The 20,067-nt window shown below is 41.6% G+C and overlaps 1 protein-coding gene across 1 annotated transcript in view; it reads left to right on the forward strand.

Moving 5' to 3' along the window:
• ENTHD1 (ENTH domain containing 1) overlaps positions 1–17,573 on the forward strand; it is a 70,923-nt gene extending 53,350 nt beyond the window's left edge. The window contains exons 5-6 of the mRNA XM_006029865.2: positions 9,899–10,372; positions 16,972–17,573. Of these exons, the coding sequence (XP_006029927.2) occupies positions 9,899–10,372; positions 16,972–17,573 (1,076 nt within the window). The remainder of the gene's footprint in view (positions 1–9,898; positions 10,373–16,971) is intronic.
• Positions 17,574–20,067: the final 2,494 nt, after the last annotated feature.

The following is a 20,067-nucleotide window of genomic DNA, read 5'->3' on the forward strand; positions in this document are numbered from 1 at the left end:
AGATCAAGGACTATCGTTTTAAACTAGTTTTGTACCAGTAGTTGTCATATCACAGTTGAGGTTGCAGGTGTTTTTGGCACTTTGCCCAAAAACGTTGCTAACTCGTGTTCTACACCAATGTACCATATGGGTGGCACAACTCTTGCTGCTTGACAGCTTAAGCATGATGCTGGCCTTCAGTAGAACTAAGCCAGAATCTGTCTTTTGTTGCTGTAAAACAGCCAATCATTTGTGAGTTTTATTTGGAATGGACCACTAAAGCAGTCATCTGTGTAGAACGACTTTCAAAGCAGTTGCATAGTGACTCTTGATCTTGCTTGGAACATCCCACAACTAATGATTCAATCACACCTACTGGAATATCACCAACTCCTTTTTTCACAAATGTTGCATAGAACCACATAAATAAAATTGATCCAAGAATATAAGTTTGCTTCACTCCACTAGAGGGAGAAAAAATGCAAACACAGGCCAGTGCTAGTGTTTGCTTTTCTGTTCATTCCTTTGTTGAGCTCAGTCAGGAACATGGGAAACTTTTCAGGGTGCCCAAGCCTACTCAGCAGGTTCTAGAGGCTAGACTGCATGACTGCATCAAAGGTTTTCTTGATATTAATAAAAGCCATATACAGGTGGCAGTTTTGATCACAGCATCTCTCTTGGATCTATCACAAAAATTAAACAAAACAACCATTTCCACTATAAAGCTGCAATGAGACTCTAGGAACTTATTATCAGGGAGTAAAAAGCAGTCAGTTAAAGGAGTACCAAAGCCAATATTTTTACCTGAAGTTGTTAAGAATGAGATCCTCTGATAGTTATAGCACTCTATACGTTCTCCTTTTTCCCTTATAGATCTTAATGATGGTTTCAGCTTTAGGTCTTAAGGGATAACACCCTCCCCACAGATTCAGCAGAGGAGCTTGCTTAGACTCTCACTCAGAGCTATAAATCCTAGTTTATAGACTGTTACTAGAATACCATCAAAACCTTGAGCTTTGCTATTCAACATATACACAGCATTAAGGACTTCTTCCAGAATTGTTTCATGATCCAAGAGAGCATGAAAGAATTCAGCTTGGGCCCCAGGCCAGTTCCAGACTGGGGGGGTTCTTTCAGGTTGCATCTGGCCCAGGACACGGAGTGGCAGCAACCACCAGAATGGTGGGGGCCACCATAGTGGCAGTGGGGCAAGCAATGATGGGCCAAGCTCAGTGGTGGGCCAGGCTGTAGGGTGACAAAAGGCTGTATTTTGCAGTCCTTGCTCAACCTCCTGCTATTGAGGCCATGTTCACTGGGGCCTTAGAGATCCAGATTCTGTGGTTGGTCATGCCTTCAAACTCCATGGCCTACTGGTACCCCAGTGGGCCAGATGGAGCAGCATTATGGACTAACCAGATGTTTGACACCCCTGCTCTAAAACATTAATACATCTGGCCTAAGCAGCTCATCAACTATATTAGAATAAGTATTCAATGACACCCAAAATGCTGCTGCCATTGCAGTTGGATGTTAACCAAGTTAGTAAGTGGCATCTGACCATTATTGCCCCTTACCAGCATCACTGTGTCCTTAGCAGGGCCACATACAGCATTAAACCCAAGGCAAAACTGATGCATGTCATGCACATCAGATGCCGATGCAGTTCTTCTGTTTTGGCATACTACCAACCTTCCTATATTTGATGGAGTCAGAAATGAACTTTAGGACCAATCTTTCTGGGTGCATCTATACAAGACGCCTTCATGCGCAGGGGACTGTTCTACTGTGCAGTAGCATGTCATGGCAAAAACCGTGCTAATGCACTAATGTGCAGTCGAATTAGTTTACTGTGCATTAAGCATCACACAAAAAAGTTTGCCTCTGCTACTGTGCATTAGTGCAGCTACCACACCTTTATCTAATACCTCATATTAGTGGTATTAAACTTAATGCACAGTAGCAACAGCACATTAATGAAAGCGTAGATGTGCTCTCTGTGAATGTGCTGATAAGACAGGGTGTCAGGCTTCTAGCTTTGAACTCACTTCCTTGGCCTAACCAGCACAGCTGCTATCCCAAAAGGCTTGGATGAGGCCTGCCTAAAGCCTTCCTCAGTATCTGATTCTTCCCACCCCTTAACACATAAGTGGGTAGCTCTTATCATCTGACTTCGCCTACATAAGCCTATGGAGAGGAGCAGGAAATGCCTGGGCCACGGGGCTTTTCTTAATCTCAGACTGTGTCGCTAGTAACTCTTCCTGCTTCCTGACCTCCTGGTTTTCTGACTGTACTTGCTTGTAGACTCCGCTTTTCTGTTTTTTTAAGTTGGCTTGCTCATAGACTTTGCTCATCTCACAATCTCCCCGTTTCCTGATCTGGCTTGTTCCTGGGCTCTGCTTGCCCACTTCAACTCTGGTTTGTAGTCTTATCCAATAACCCTGCTCCCCATTTGGCCCCATCGCTGGCTGTCCATGTCCTGGCACTGACACAAGAGAATCTGGACTGTCAAAAGGTTTTTGACAGATAGCCATCTTATCTAACAGGTTTTGGATGAGCTCATATTGGACTGATCCTGGTGGCACAAGGTTGCAAAATTGATCATTTTCTCAGCAACATAATACATAGTATACTGATATTAGTCTACATTGTATTGAAGGCATGTCCTTAAAGACCACCATTATCAAACAAAGCAAAAGTCAGGTTTTTACGTAACTCTTCATGAACCTGTTCATATTTCAGCCAGTCAATAGCCAGCCTTTGTGGAGACTAAGCTGTAACAATGTGGCATTTTGACTGAATTTTCAGAGCTAGCTTTGAATGAAACATCATCTCATGTTACATCTAGCTGTCCATCCATCAGAGCAGGAACAACATAAAAAATGAAGTTTGTGTCTCCATTATGACATCACGATGTATCATACATATGGCTTTTGGATTTTTGCAGATGGTATTTTATATACCTGTCAGCTTCACACCTAATTGTATTTACTACCACAATAGCACAGAACATTACTCTGTAGACTAGACTTGTGACATTTACAGCTTTTTCTTGCAACCACATTTGACAAGCATTCAAACAGCGTCAGCTACTTGGGCAACCTGTATCAACAACTCTACCTACTTGAGAATGTTTGGTGCCAGCAATTAAACCCACAGGGCTGTTCCATGAATATTTTATAACACTCAAGTCTGAGCAAGTGGCACGCATTTTGCTTTTATTGGAAAATAGTATTAATATGTCTGCTTTAACAGTTATAGCTATGGCATCATTGGTGCAATCACAGAGTTAAACAATAACTTGTTCAGTCTTCATGAGATCATCAGTTATAACAGATGTATTTTTCATTAGATAGTAATGTGACAGTAACATCAAATATATTCCATGTGTGCTTTTCATGCCATTTTTGTGAAGAACAAAATAATGTCAGACCTATTAGTACAGAGAACAAGTGTAATAGCAAGACTCTGAAAAATGGGTACTTGCTGGGTCTTTCTGAATGGCTTTTTAGGAAATCAAATGCAAACACAACCAGATTATTGCTGGAAGGAATTTCCATAAACTGTTTATTTTAGTTCACAAGTCCTTTGGTCACAAAAATCATTGTATTACTTCTGGCCCGTATCTTCCCAAGGTACCTGAACAAACATTAAGATTAAGAGTATCTTTCTCTAACAGCACAAACCAAAGTTAAAACTATGAATATTCTTTCATTAGAAAAATTTTCAAAGTTAATGTATGAATGAGCAGAAGAATGGACTTTCTTCAGTAACCACCACTACACATGCTGTGACCCTGTGAATATGTCTGGTTCTTTTAAAAGTGCACTCTGGGAAAGAATCAGCTCTCTTGGGATGCATCCAAACATACTTCGGCATTTGCTTCTGTTTTTTTTTATCATAGGAAATCAGAGCTCCCCCTTTGCTCACGAGGATGTGAATCCAGCTGCAGCTGTCCGTACAGCTGCTTCATGGTGCTGAGCAGCACTGGTATGCCAGTACCCTGCCCCTGCCCATGCCCTTGCCCCTCATTCCCAATCCACAGCCCTTCCAATGCCCCTCACTACCGACACACAGTCCCTGCCTGCCCTCCACTTGCACCCTCCCGGCAGCAGCTCCCTCCCTGCATAAGGACATGGGTCCAGCTGTAGCTGTCCCATCTGTTGCTTTGTGACTCTGAGCAGTGCCAGCCTCTGCTGTTCTGCTCCTTGTGCCTGTGCCCAGGCCTCAGTGATCCCCTTGCAGTTTCATAGTGGGTAGGGTCAGAAGGGCCCTGAGCAGATCATCAAGTCTGCCCCCCTGCCATGGCAGGAAAGAGTACTGGGGTCAAACGACCCCGGCAAGGTGTTCATCCAGCCTCCTTTTAAAGACCCCCAGGGTAGGAGCCAGCACCACTTCTCTTGGAAGTTGGTTCCAGATCCTAGCCACCCTGATAGTGAAGTAGCGCCTCCTGATATCTAGCATAATTCTACCCTCTGCCAGCTTGTGACCGTTATTTCTTGTCACTCCTGGTAGTGCTCGGGGGAACAGGGACTCTCCCAATGCCTGCTTGTCCCTCCTAACTAGTTTGTAAACAGCCACTAGATCCCCCCTCAGCCTTCTCTTCTTGTGGACCTGAACAGATTCAGGTCCCTTAGCCTCTCCTCATAGGGCCTGCCCTGCTGACCCCTGATCATGCGAGTGGCCCTCCTCTGGACCCTCTCCATGTTGTCCACATCCATCCTGAAGTGCGGCACCCAGAACTGAACGCAGTACTCCAGCTGCGGCCTGACCAGTGTCACATAGAGGGGGAGGATCACCTCCTTGGACCTGCTTGAAATGCATCTGTGGATGCATGACAAGGTGCTGTTAGCCTTCCTGACTGTGTCTCCACATTGTCGGCCCAAGTTCATTTTGGCATCAATAATGACTCCAAGATCCTTTTCTGCCTCTGCACTGACGAGAAGGGAGTTCCCCAGCCTGTAAGTATGCTGCTGGTTCTTCCTCCCCAGGTGCAGCACCTTGCACTTGTCAATATTGAAACCCATCCTGTTCTCATCTGCCCACCCCTGTAGCCTGTCCAGGTCCGATTGCAGCCTATTCCTCCCTTCTAGTTCCTGCAAAGCCCTTGACTGGGGCTCAGGGATTGGGCTGGGAAAACCCCTTTTTTTTCAGGCTGGCATCTGCCTGCACAGTCTGCTCTATGGGGGCTCCAAGCCCAGCTCTGGCAGCCGCTCATACCAGAAGTGCTCCCCTCCTCCCCCACATGTCTCTTTCACTCCTGCTGCCACCCCTGGCCCATCACACACACATATAGAGTAGAGCCTGCTGCTACCTCAATCCCTACCCTGCCCATTACCCAACCCTGCTGCCACCTCCACCCCTCCCCCCAGCCCATCATATCCCCCAAGTCATTTCTGGGACCAGGAGTCCCCTCAGGTTCCCACTTTGGGTTCAGGGAGCCCACTTCTCCACACAGTTCCCCCCCCTCAACACACTCACCCCGACGTGCACACCTATTGGGCTGGGTAGGCTTTGTGGCTGCCCCTGGCTTATGGTTTACTGCCCATTTGCAAGTAGCTCTTGCAGGCTGGAACTCTGCCAGCCTGCAGAGAGCTGTTTGCAAATGGGGAAACCCAGAGTTTCCCCTTTAAAATGGGAACCTGCATTTTTCCATGGAAAACAGAAAACTCAGATCCCTGCTTACCAGGATTTCCCATAGTCCCTGCCACAGTCTCTGGGTCCTCCTGACTCTGCTGCTGGCCTGAAGCTGGAATCTGGGTACCTCAGCCTCTGGGACACAGGCACAGCTGACCCCTGTGCATGGCTGCAAGGCAGCCTGCCTGGTCCTGGTCCTGCTCCTGTGCCTCAGCCCAGGACAGACCCTAGGTGCTTGGCAGGCTCTGGAGCAACCCAGGACAGATGCTGGGTCCCAGCCAGCTCTGGAGACACTGCCAACAGCCCTGCCCTGCTTTTATTTTATCCAGCATGCTGGAGCAGCAGGGGCATGCTGTAGCTATGGAGATCCTCTGGCCGGGTGCTAAAGCATCTCCTTGGAGGACCTGGCCTCCAGTTGCTTCCAGGCAAACTCCGAGCACACGCCTCACACTGCTTTTTTCTGGCGCTTTTTTTTTTTTTTTTGATACTGGGATTCCCTGGACCAAATTTAGAGTCCACACTGCAAATATGCAGCACAGGGAACATTTTCTAGTTTATGGGGTGCCTTCTGCAGCATCTCAAGCTGCTTTGAGACACCACAACAGACATGTGCAAGCTCATGTGGATGCTTCCTTGGGGTGCATACACACATTTAGGTCGACTTGAAAGAAGGCAACTAAACTAAGCTGACTTAAGTTAAGCCATTTCAGAGCATACACAAGTACAACTCCGTGACATGGTGGCAACCATCTTGTGATACATAGCAATATCAACTATTGTGACTCAAGATAATACACATCAGAGGTGTATTATCTTGTGCTGCATTTAAGTTGACTCTGCTCCACATACATGCATATGCTTTGACAGTTAAGTCAACTTAAAAAGGTTAAATCAATTTAACTGTCAGAAAGTTAGTACGCGTGTACGCCCCCTTGGATATTACAGTGTTGGATTCTTCTTGTGCTTCCATCTTCTCCACTGTCTTAAAACCAGTTGCAGAAGAATGACATAGTTCCTAATGCAATGTGGTCTTCTAATGTTACAATGAAGCAATGTTCTCCTAAAGTTTCTGACCAGGTCCCTTACACTTTTTTCACAATCATTTATAGCAGTTGATCAGATGTCAACAGTGGTGCCTGATCAGAATTGAGGAAATCTGATGCTTGTTTCACAAGATTCATACCATTACAAAGCTTGATTTTTGAATAGGAGCTACATAGAATGGATTGAACTTCAAATAGCCAGATCATGAACTTTCTGCATGGCATGCTAACCAAGGGTTAGTGTTGTGTCAGCCACAACATACATAAATAAGAAGTGGCTCTACTATTTTCATTGATAGAGTTGCTATTTCCAGTTACTCATGTCTAGTGCAAGTATGGAAGTGTCTTTGTTCTTCAGTATAGCTGGCAGCAATATTGTAATTATGTTTTTAGTTTTGACTATGTGCAAGGCAATGCAAATCTATTCAGAATTTGACCAGAGTTGTAGGCATGTGGATACTGGAGCAGTGAAATACCAGTCCCATGAAAAGTACTATCCATCACTGCTGAATTTGTGTTATGATATTAGCTGTCACAGGCTGCTATGGATTTTTGTAGATATGGGTTATAAAGGCATTATAAATTATTCACTAATAGCATGAGCCATGTCATCTGCTACTTACAGAACTCTGTCATACAACACAAAAGCTGAGATCAAACACTCTGTTAACAAGATTGAATAGATACATTTGACAATAACATTAAGCTAACTAACATATATGGTAAATAGGAGCTTCCTGATGTTGTTGGGTCATTTGGATACTGTATTGCATAATTATCTTCAACATTTACAAGTTAAAAGCCAAAAACTACATAATACTATTGCAAACCTGCAGCTTAAAAATCTTTCCACGATCAGTTTTAGACATGTTCAGTCAATTTACATTTATCATTATAAGCTAAAAGGAGTTCTCGATAAGGAACCCTATTGCTAATTTTAATTGAAAGTACTGTCAAAGCGTGTTGAATTCAAGCCATATCTGCTTTTCCATATTTACAGCTTTATCAAGATAAGCACCCTCATCATCACTGCTATCAACACAATCATCATGCAGCATTGTCCCAACATTATCATCAAATGCTGTGAAAACATCTTGGCTTTTCTTGTTTGCAAATAAATTTGGACAAAATGATACAAGTCTATTCTTGAAATCAGTACTATGAATACATCCTCTACATGCTCACCAAATTATTCTAAAAAAGTGCATTAGTCAATTCGGCTAACCTTGATATGGATGTTTTGCCTTATGTCTTCTGTTCATTAATGAGACAATTTCAGCGAACACGAGGTCATGAAGGATTCCAGCAGAATTCACTGAATAATCTCTTTTTCACAGTTGTGCCTTATAGAATTAACTAAGACAGCTGGCCTGATAAACTGCTTCTATTGCTAGCATGTCACCAGCACTTAATTTTGCCAGATTTGCTTTCCCTTGAATATGCCACAATTATCTTAACAGAACACATAACTTCAAAATTGTTACTAAATGCCAAGACAGATCCAACAAATCATTATCACTAAAGAAACTGCACTGGTACTTTCTTTTGTATCTACATTAATTATTTTAGATGACTTTCTTCTGGAAATGGGAGGGCTGAGGTGGGCCATCCTCAGATGATTCAGTGATATGTGAATTCATTTGAAGCTTAAGTTAAATTGTACTTTAACTAGCAAGACTTACACCACTTTCTTTGTTCATTAAAAGATAGTTTTAATTTCATTTGCATTGTTTAAGCAGGTTAGAAGAGTCAGTATACACTAAATATGTGGAAGCCTCTTGCAAGAGCTGAAGTCCTATGACCTTGTTTGAACACTGGCTTGATGCATCTCATCTGCTAGACACTATTATAACCCTGCACTTTTTGATTTTTGACAAGTCACACAGCATTCAAGTTGACAAAAACATCAGTACTAGAATTATCCATGATCTTTGAAATAAACAATTGCAATTCTCTGGACTAATTTACTTTCACCTTTTTTAAAGCATTTTAAAACTCCCAACATAAAGTCATTTTCTCATGTCAGTTATTTGCCACATGTAGGAAGTGCGCTAGTTTTCCACATGTGGACTATTGTTGTTGCATAGTATGTGTTGCTAAAAACAAGCTACACTGCTTGCAGCTGTATTTGGGTCATTCATTCCACAGATATATATATGTCTACAAAGCAATCTGAGCACCTTGCCTATAATGGGATCTCGGGGAGAATACTGATACACACAGTTTGCAACAAGCCTGGTATAAAAAAGCAGTTTTGGAAACTAGTATTTGAGGATTACAATGGCTGTAATAACCTGTAGTATTTACTGATTTGATTCCTTGCTAATTCCATTAGTATGACATCTATTTAAATAAAATTATTTTAAATGATAGATTTGGTCTAGAAATTCGGTTTCAGCAAAAAACCAAAACTTCCTTCACAGATGACATTATTCTGATAAAATAAATTATATCTATTACAAATATACAAGGATCTTTGATATTATAAACTGAAGTCAAGTCTCCAAATCTTAGATTAATCAAGACATTTATGCCAGTTTTCATACTTTTAACATCAAACCCACAATTCAACCATTTTGGTCACATACTAATTCCATGATTAGGGGAGCAAGGCACCCTGAATTTTGGCTTAAGAAACTGGAACTAGATCCCCTTTTGAATGCATAGAAAAACAGGGGCTTTTAGAAATTGCTGCTAAGTAATATTTTGGCTAATTTAATTTTCATTTTAGCTCACTTAAAAAACCCTTACTTTTAAGGATTTCAAGAGTCACTGCCTATCTCATACATTCCACTGTTGAATCACATAGTCTGATGTAGTTTAAGATGACAATCAAGATTGCATCTTCTTGTTTGATTGTTAAATTTTTAATTACACACAAGACGCTTAGCGTTAGTAACTTATGCTTAGTTGTAATTAGATGTAGTGATTAGAATGTTATATTAGCACATTTTTTCTGATATCATTACAAACAACTGCACTATTGGCAGTGGAGACCTCCAGACAGGACACTAACTCATTCAATAACTTCAGGAGAGTCAATTTACCTCCCTGCAATGAATGCTCTCTATAAAAAAAATGAAGTTGTAGTGCTTAATATATTGTAAAATGCTTTGAAATTATGGTTATTCAGTGCAGTATAGTAACACTGAGCAATTCTGCCTAACTTGAGAAAAGTTGGGAAAGGCACCTTAAGACATGAGTCGTTTTTGGTAGAATCATTCTCATTTGTTGCTTTACAGGTGTTGCTTCCTATTCCTCAGAGATAAGTCTACCATCTTCACAAAAATGGAGCAGGAACAGGAGCAGGAGCAGGAGAGGTGACAACACTGCCACAGATCCTGTTTCTACAATCACTCTGAAGCCTCCCTCAAGGAAGCAGTCAGATTCAAATAATCCCCAAACTGCAAAACACTTGTTTGATCCTTGGTCATCAATCCCAGAAGTGCAAGCAAAACCCATCCAAAATACCTCAAAACTGGACTTTCTTTCTTCTAGTAGTGAGGACTCTGTGGAAACCATTTACCTCTCTCCTACATTCAACACCACGGATCCTGTGGAGGACAGCGGAACCAACATTGACAGTCTGAAATCTACTCCAGCTTCCTCTAAACAATTCCCTGGGCCTGTTACATCCACTTTCAATAATTTCAACGCCTCCATATCTGGAAACATGCAGACAGCTAGCATGACTCTTCATCCATCTCTAAAGCTGGGTGAGTTTGTGCATTTCCCATCATTTGCATTTAAATTCCTTTATTAGCTCCCCTTCCAGGCTAGATCCTCTTTCTAGTTCTTGAAGAATGTCAATTAGGTGACAGTACTCAACTCAAGTCAACCCTAACACATTTTATACTTTAAAAAAAGATACTAGTACTATCTCCCGCTAATACAGACAGTCTGCCGTTTCTTGTGAGGTGTACAATCTAATTGTTCTAAGCTGCTTAACTGGCAATCAGTTATCCAACAGCTAAGTAACAGCTTTCCTTTCAGTCATTATATGCAACATTAAACATCACTAGTCAGTGCAAACGTTTATAGAATACATCTAGTAACCAGTTTCTCTGTTTACCAGAGCACTTGAAATTTACTTTAGGTGAGTTTAGTGCTGGGGAAAAGTGCTAAGATTATGAACCCCCAAAATTGAAATTTTGCAGTTACAGAATAGATAGCACATGGTTAGGGACACAGCAAAGATTTCCTTACTCCCATCCTCTACTCTTCTTCAACTCCCAGACTTTGACAGGAATTCAGTTTCCATAGCCCATTCAAGACTTGGCTCTGTTGAGACTGCTAACAAGGAGGACTAAATAGTACCAACCACTTCACTATTAATTGAACAGGGACCACAAACTCATTTCACCTAAGCCACTAACAAACTATCAATAATAATAAATGACTTTTTGGTCTCTGCCAACATGAGATTAATTTGAAACAGAACTAAAAGTTTCCATATCCCCCAGTCCTCTGACCCACCTCATATTTGATACTATGCAGCTTGATAAGTTTGACAGGTGAACAAATGAAACCCATTTGTTTTCTTCTCACATGAGAAGTTTTCTATAAACAGAAAAATGTCAGGAGTTAGTAATCTTGTGCTCACACCTTTAAGAGTTATTGATTGTCAGAAAAAAAGCTTCTGAATGATGAGATGGGACTAGGGAATACCTTCATTTTAGTCAGTGCAGTGTTCTGAAGGCTCACTTGTCAAAAAACACTTCTTGTGTATTGAGAAACAGTGAATTACTTTTGAAAGTAGCTTTTTAAAGTTTAAAATTGGCATTTTTGACACTTTCCCATTTTGGTTTCTAGAAAAATGTTGTACTCCAAGAAATGTTCTCAAAAATTAACACCCCCCCCCCAAAAAAAAAACAACAAAAAACAAAAAACCAACAACAGTCTTTTGGTAACCATTTTTAAAGACTTGTACTAGCATTATTCCCCTCCCCACTTACTGTTCCTGTGTTGAGCCTGCCTGGTGTTCTGGATAAGGAGGCTTCCCCTTCTGGCTTCTACCCATGCCATTCCAGCATGATGTTATTTATTCCCGCAGCACCATAAGTATTGGGCTGCATGCATAGTGTTTCCATCCCTGGAAAGTGCAGGATGGCTTGCGGGAATCCATTCTCTGCCTGGCAACATATCAGACTCTCAGTAGATCACTGAACAAGATTGATTTTATAATTTGGGGCATAACTATTTTGAAATGTGTGGAAAACAAATTGAACAGTAGCCTAAAGTTAAAGTAACTGCCTTGAAGAGGCTGGAACCTCTACAGGAAACAAGCTGTATTTCAATAAGGCATCACTACTGCCAAATGAAACTAAATTGTCATAACTTGAGCAGATGCCAGGTATTTTCAGAATAGAAGAGGAGGCCATTTACCCATGGACATGTCATCAAGTGGATTTTCTACTCTAAGGGAAAAATATTTTTAAAAGTTTGTTTCACTTGGTGGCAGACATCTGAAAACAGAGACAGGCTGTAAAGACTTCTATTAGTTGTACATAGAATTTGTAACATAACTAAGGTATTTCCTGAATATCTGTCACTAAGAATTATACATGCATTTACTTTTTAGATACTGGTAAGGAGAAGCATATTATTAGTGGCCTGAGGCAGGGGGAAGGAAAAAAAGAAACCTCTTCTCTGAGCTTATTGTTATTAGAGCAAGTATAAACACCATCTTTTTTTCTTTATCCTTCAGGAAAAAAATATTTGAATTGTTTTTGCATTTTCACATATTAGATGGAATCAGTGTATAAGGAAGCAATGAGATCTGGCATCAGCATAAAGTTAGTGTGTGAAGACTAAGGATAAGCGTATGCTGAAGCAGCAGAGAGCTGACAATGCTCTGGAAGAGCCTCAGGCTGCTGCTTTTGATTGTGCTGGAAACCCAGGTCTTGAGTATAACACTGGGGGGCCTCAGGGCACCCTTACGGCCCCATTTCCAGATCTGACTTGCATAGAGTGTGAGCACTGGGTGGGATTTGTTGCATCAGCCATGAGCTTTCTGCCACTGCACTGTAGGCATTCCCAAGGTTCAAGATCATGGCCCATGATAAGTCCCCTTTGTCACTCTAACAACTGAAACAAGCCAATAGATTTTCCTCAGAAAAACCTGAGGATTTCCCCAGGAAAACTTGATACCAAGGTTAGCTCAATACCAATTTGTTCCTTAAAGGAGGGAAGGATGAACCACTCTGGTTAATAGCCTGCCATTCCCATTACAACCCAGTATCACTTAGAGCAGTTCTGAGGTGGAATAGGTCACCAGTTTGTCCTAAAAAGTAGGGGGAAGAGGATTGCAAATGAACTCAAATATTTAGCTGTCACTGCAATATCACTGTATGCCAGTGAGGCCCAGAAATAGATGTTCTGTACTGTCTGACTGTCCCGCGAGCTCCATGCTCTCAGGACTAATGTGTGAAAACCAGGGACAGTCCCATGAATTTTTAAATGGGTAGCTGCGCTGCTGGTAAATGTGACTTTTCACCTGTTACAATTTAGCACCATGTCACATGCCTTAGTAGGTGCTTTCTGGTATGTAGATCAGGCCAGCATCAAACCCTTTGGGTCTTGTGAGACCACACATTGAGCTCAGCAGTGTTCACATAAAACTTTACATTGTACTTATACTTACTAAGTATCAATTTCACTATAACTGAATGCTTATTCTGGGAAATGGTTCACCCACACAGCTGCTCTCAAACACTTGCTAACTGTGTAGGCAGCCATTTAGGACCCCTTGTTTTTGGGAGCTCTACAGTCCTCAAGTGAACTCTTTTCCCTGTCATGACCCTGCTCCCCACCAACCCACCTTAAACAATAAGCTCTTCATGGCTCTCCAGGAAAAATCACTATCACACAACCCCTGTCATTTGCTGAAGCAATTCCATCTCTATTTCCTCTAGTTCTAGCCACCACAGTCTCCTAACAAGTTGATAAACTCAATCTTATAAATGTGTTACAAGAGTTATTGAAGTCAACTTGGATCCCCATATGACTTTCTTTACACAGAATACTGCAAAATATAGGGCCAGCTCAGATCTCATCTCTTCAAAAGATATACCATAGTTAATTTCCAAGCAAATCAAAATAATAAATTATTTCCCTTATTGTGACAGTGTCCTTAGAGATACAGTAGTTGAAATTTACATGCTGGTATATACAAACTTCAATGCTTTTGATTCTTGACAAATTTGGAGGTTAAAAACAGCCCTTCTAGTTAGTCCTCAGGTTCACAGGGAGAAAAAATAGCTTAAAAAGTATTAACTCTAATGTTCAAAACTAGAAAAAAGAAAATGAGTCAAACAGCTAAGCTCTATAGTTGGCAACACCACAACCAAGAGTGGAGCCAGGGGATACAGGAATATCCCCTTTGATTCCTGGCCCACCCAAAGTTTAAAAGCAATTGCTTGTCAGTGGCAGCAACATTTCTATTTAGGCAGCAGTGATGGAGTCACCTGACTCGATGGCTCATTATATTCTACCTGTTTCCTTCTAAACTCTTCATTCCATAGGGGTTAGCAACCCACTCTTCTTTTTAATGGCCTTGGTGTTCAGCTCATCAAGCTATCCTTTCTTCTGCAATTCTGCTGTCTCTAAGCTGCTCCTGGTAATGTAGCTCTTATTTCACAGCCCTGCAGATTGTTTTTAACTCTAGCCAAAAACATTAACTCGGGTGTGGAAATAACTTTTAGTGAAGCATTGGATGCACTGTCAAGATGTTCAAGAAGGCTAGATTTTGTATTATGGATCTGAAAAATTGTCCATTCAATTACAATGACTGCAAGACTACTGAAACAATGTATTCTGATTACTTTTTGCTTTGTTGTTATGGGAGTTTTTTCATATGTACTATATTATATAGCAAATTAATGGACATTCCAATAAATTTATATTTGCTTTTACTCCAATCTTAAACTGAATAATATAGCCCTAGGTTCCCAACTTATTAGTAAAGTTCCTAGTTTCTTTTTAACTTGATAAAACTACACATTGTTATATGTAATGATGTATCACACCATCTGCATCCCCTTTTTAAAAACCTAGGTCCAGCTACAGCCACACCTCTGCCACATGCCTCCAAGCTTGTTTGGTCTCAGACGTTTTTACTTAGACATCCCAGTTCCCAGGGGAGCAATCTGATTTGACCAAGGTTTGAATTCCCTCAGGGTAACGAGGACCTAAAACCTATATCTTCCACTTCCCGAGTGCTTTAACTATAAGGATATTGGGCAAAAAGTAGAGTTGTATCCCCATTGTGGTTTCTTAGTTGAATTCTATCCTGCCAATATGAGTTAGATATGCCACTCAATGGGCTTAGGCAAATCGCCAGCACCAAAGTGGATCACAAAGAAACTTAAGTGAGTTAGGTGCCTCACTGATCAAACTTGATCACTTCCAGACATGCACAGAAGCCTAGTTGTAGACACCAGAGGAAACTTGCAGTCCAAAATGGAGATACTACCTGAAATTATGTGTCCACTGAGTTCTGTGGCTGGTGAAGTACAGCCAAACTGAATCTCTTTTTCACACTTAGGGTGACATTACCTGTTACCCTTGGATCATACGTAGGACACTTAAAATGTGAGCATCTACATTGCTACACATTGCTTAAAATGTGAGCATCTACATTGCATGAGTCAGCTCATTAACTCATGCTAAATGCCTTCCAAGTTTCTCAAATTTATGCCACTTCAGTTGAGGGTTAACTTGGGCTGTGAGACCTACCTTGTGGTAAGGTAACTTCAGTCTATGACACAGACATAAAATGAGCAATTTGCAGTCCTCCAGCATCCCAGGATGCACCACCCACACCCTCTACCCCAACAGGGATACAACCCAGGTGTCCTGGTTCCTAGCCATGCCCTTGGCTCACCATCCCCGTCACCCTGCTCCACCCCCTGCCCAGTGACAAGTCAGAGCTGTGCAGGCAGGAAATGTTATTAACGTGTACCACGGGACCACTCACAGCACGTTTTAACTTTAACATCACTTTACATTTCACAGATTTAGTATGGTCTAAGTTTAAGGTGTCACTTCACCCTTAGATGGCCACATTTTATTTAAGTCCCTTTTAGTCACTGCTGAGACCAAACTGGAACTGATTATTTATCAATGGGAACTCAGGGGGGAAAAAAAAACCTCTCTCTTCCTCCTCTGGTTTCTTTTCAATTGACGGAAAGTGCCTAACAAGAAACTTCCCCCCCCAATGTAATTGTACCTTTCCAAACATCCATCAGTTAGAGAGAGTATTCTCCATTTTGGCTTGTAGCTCTGAAATGATCTACTCCATACAATACTATACCCAGGTAATTCAATAGCATTGATAAGACAAGATGTGTGACTTTTTAATGTGATCATCTTAGTCCAAAATATACTGTAAGGGGGAGGGTTCATTTTTGTTTTTGCTCCCACCCTAGAATTTAGTGGTGTATGAAAATTCGTACACCACTGTAGTGTTCATTAAAATTCAGCTTTTATAACTCTTTGTTGTTGTTAAGTTACTCAGGGCACATCCATATTGTGCCCCTAAGACCCTCTGAGAGCGACGCTATTCAGCATGCCCCGTTCTCACTTATATGTGCCAAATCCATAAATGCAGTAGTGAAGGCATTTTAGGAGCCTGGCATGCTTGAGAGCAGCCACAAAGACAGAGAACTTGAGAACAGTCACTGGGAGTGCCCTCAAGTACCATCACCACTGCAATTTCAGGCTTGGCAAATGCTGGAGAATATTGTCCTGTGAGTGGGCCAGGGATGTAGCTAGACAAGACAAGCAGAGGCCCAAAACTGGGCCAATTCATCATCATATATATTTGCTTATAAGTGATAACCACTCTACTGCCCTCTCTCTGTTTGGTAGGGCTAGTTAAGCGCATCTCCATAGTAACTATGTCAAATAGTAAACTAGATTTTCAACTAAAGAAGACACGTCTGCTTTCCTAAAAAAATGTTTGCTTTTTGGCAGAAGAGTTTTGCTTTGTCTTTGCTAAAATGGGGGAAATTATTCTTAAATGAAAAAACATATTTTCTATTGTGGGGAGGGGTGCATAAAATTCCATTTTCCTACCAATTCTACAGTTTGTATTTTTCAGCTGTAATTCTATTAGGGGAAAAAAATGCCACTTTGCTCTGTTTGTGGTGGTCTGTGCACAATGAGGTACAAATCCTAGTTTGGACCTTCAGACATTTTTTTAATAAATAATTTGCCATGACTGCAATAGTTCAAAGTCCACAAATTAGAAGTTATTTTTAGGCAAATCTTGTACAAAATATTTATTTTTCTCTCTTTTATGTGTATGTTTTAGATTTAACCAGCTCTACTGCAACAACAACTTATTTTTCCACCGTCTCCGTCTCATCCCCTAAGGCGGTCATTCCAGAGAACACAGTTCATCCTTATCTTATGCCTTCCTGTGGACCTTCATACTTGTCTTCACCCCAGCAGCCCTCCTCATCAGTTTTCCTCAAGGATCACAAAGACAGGGTTACACATCCTTTTCCTCCTTGCCTGATATCTGATGAAGAGAGCGAGAATACTAGCATCCTGAATCTGTTACCAGATAATTCAAGGGATTCTGCTGGAAAAGTGAACAGTTTTGAGAGCAGAACTCTCCGCATATCTGGTGGGAGTTGGGGGATATTTCCCACGCAGAACAAAGCAGCCATGTCTGACCATTTTATGCCTTCTGCTAAAGGCTCTTCTGATGTGGACACTACGCAGAAAGTCATGGTCACTCTGGAAGAGATAAAACATACAGTTTTTGGACTGCAAGGAGATATAGGTAACATGGCCAAGGAGCTGCAAGCCATTGGTAGTCAGTTGGCAAGTGTGGTCAGTGATCTTCAGCATATGAGCCAATTTTTGACAGCTCCCCAAAATGCTAAGGAATCCTTTAGTCAGCTGTAATTTTCACAATGGCTACTTCAGCTTTACTGGAATTTTCTGTATTTCCTTTCCTTAACAATATTTCACATTGGTCATCAGACCTTTTTCATAGCATTGAAAATTTACAGCCAGAAAGGCACGTGGCTGTTCTGTTCTTTTCATGGAAATAAATTATTCACATCTTATTCTTTGAGTTTTGTTAACATTTGAGCTACTCTTGCCATCTATTTCCCAGGAGTTTCAGCCTTAGGCATTCTCACAACACACAGGACAAAGCTTTTGCGTAAGCAGTTCTGCCTAGGCAGTTACTTGGTAATCAGCAATAAACCTATTATTTGCTGGGTGTCCTTATACTTCCGGGCCTGTGTCAAACTGTAAATAAAAACATTTTTGAGGAGAAAAATGGAAGTCTGCACCCCCTTTGAAGTATTACAGGTGTCATATTAAGGCAAACCATGAGTACTCACAAGAAGTAGGAGCCAGAGGGTGAAAGATTTAATGACCAAAATGTTGCAGGTTAGTTATAAGAACAAAAAACTGAAAATGACAAGAAGACAGCAGGAGGTGCACTGGGGAAGAGAAACCGGCAGAGAACCTAAAAGGCATCTCATATAACACAAAACTTGACTTATAACAACTACATGAATCATTACTTTTCCAGGCTGGCAGCCTACCTTACTGCACTTTTCTACTATTTGTTTCTCTCGTCATGGATTAGCTAAGGACTGCAGCCCTATATATTAAAAGCCACATACTCTTTTTCTTTCCAAAGCAAAGAATTAGCCCTTGGCACCCTTCCCAAGCTGAATCTTTTCTATGGGGTAAGAACTATTTCCATATGCCTCGAAAATGGTCATAGTGACATCACCATGATGTTCCACAAATGGGAGAGAAGCACGATTTCTGAGATGAGGTAATATTTTTATTGGACCATCTTGTATAGTTGGGAGGAACATCAGATAACCTTTTGGGCACTGATAACTCTTTATCAGGTCAACTCTTCCACCTGTTGAAGTTGGGCCAATAAAAAGGTACTATGCAACCTCACAAATCTTGCTCCTCTAAAATGCCTGGCAACTTTGGCCTTGCCTGCCACAAGAAAAAGTAGGTGAACCTGCTGGTTGTCCCTAAGCAGCCAACCTCTGCCCAATGTAATAGGTCCATTTTAAGACTGGAGACCGGGAGTTTCTGAGGATGAAGTAGCACCCACTAAATTCTACACCTAGCTAAAATAAATGCCACTAGCCCACCTACAGAGACTACATCAGCCACCACTAGTCAAAAAAAGTCTTCAAGCCCAATTTATTCCCACCAGCACCACGCAGGCTGTGCGGCATGGAGCCAGATATGTTGATTCTGCACATCTCTTAGATAGCCACTTACAATGTACTTTCTTTAGCACTCTAACTAGAATCTGATTTTTTTTTTTTACTTTCAGCAGGGTTGCTAGACAAGAAAATATTAACCACCTTACTTTCACTGGAATTGAATGCATCCAACAGTGCAATGGCCCCCAAAGGCACAGGGAAGTACATTTTACAAATCTTGTGCCCTTGGGGATAGCAGAGAAAGAATCAAGGTCTTCACTGGAAGGAAGATACAGATATGATTCAATTAGATAAGCTAAATAGGCTCAAACCACATACCTGGTTGGATCAGAGACCTCTAAAGAATACCTATGTACTGCAGTAAGTAGTGGTTGCAATTTGGATGTGGCATTTTCTCCTTAAAGCAAATATTTAACCGGTTGCTCAGTAAAGTGAATAGGAGTCATATGCTGCTCTAGGGCCTATCCACTGGCAGATCCAGGATTGTGGTGAAAGGGGTGCAGCTACTCCCACTTCAGCTGTGTGGTGCATGCCCAGTGAGTTCTTCGAGCTCCATGGCATGTCAGCGAAACACCTGCTGGAGCTCCACATGGCCTCTGAGTTCACCAGATTGTCAGTGCAGGGTCTGGCAAGAACTGCTTTCATATAGCTCCTGAGCCCAGGAAATGGGCACCACCAGCATTCATCTTCCCTTCCTCCCACTCTGCCCTGAACTCAGCAACAGGGGGAAAGAGGGGATGGGCAGTGACAGCATTCACTCCCTGGATTTCAAAGCCGCTTGAAAACAGAGACTGTGGCCAGAGCTTGTGTGGTGACCTCAGGACACATGCAAAGCCCTGCAGGCACTAAGCTGACATGCTAGTGAGATTAGAGAGCTCACAGTGCATGTGCCACACAGTTGAAGGGGGTCCAACTACACTGCCACCCACCCCTGGATCTGCCTCTGGTCCTATCTATCTTTCAGATGAAATATAAAACAGAAGTCCTGCATATCTGATATGCATCACATGAACTCTCTTCCTGGCCTCTTCATACAAGTAAGGGTCATTCAGTTTCCTAGGCAAAATATAAAGAGATTTTGGTTACCTTAAAATTCTTTCCTGCAATTTTACCTTAAAACAGATATACTTTACTTCATGTCCTGAACTGCTGCATAATGTTGCTTTGATCAATTGAAATTCATTCTT

The sequence above is a fragment of the Alligator sinensis genome, unplaced genomic scaffold (genome assembly GCF_000455745.1).
Source record: "Alligator sinensis unplaced genomic scaffold, ASM45574v1 scaffold215_2, whole genome shotgun sequence".
NCBI lineage: Eukaryota > Metazoa > Chordata > Crocodylia > Alligatoridae > Alligator > Alligator sinensis.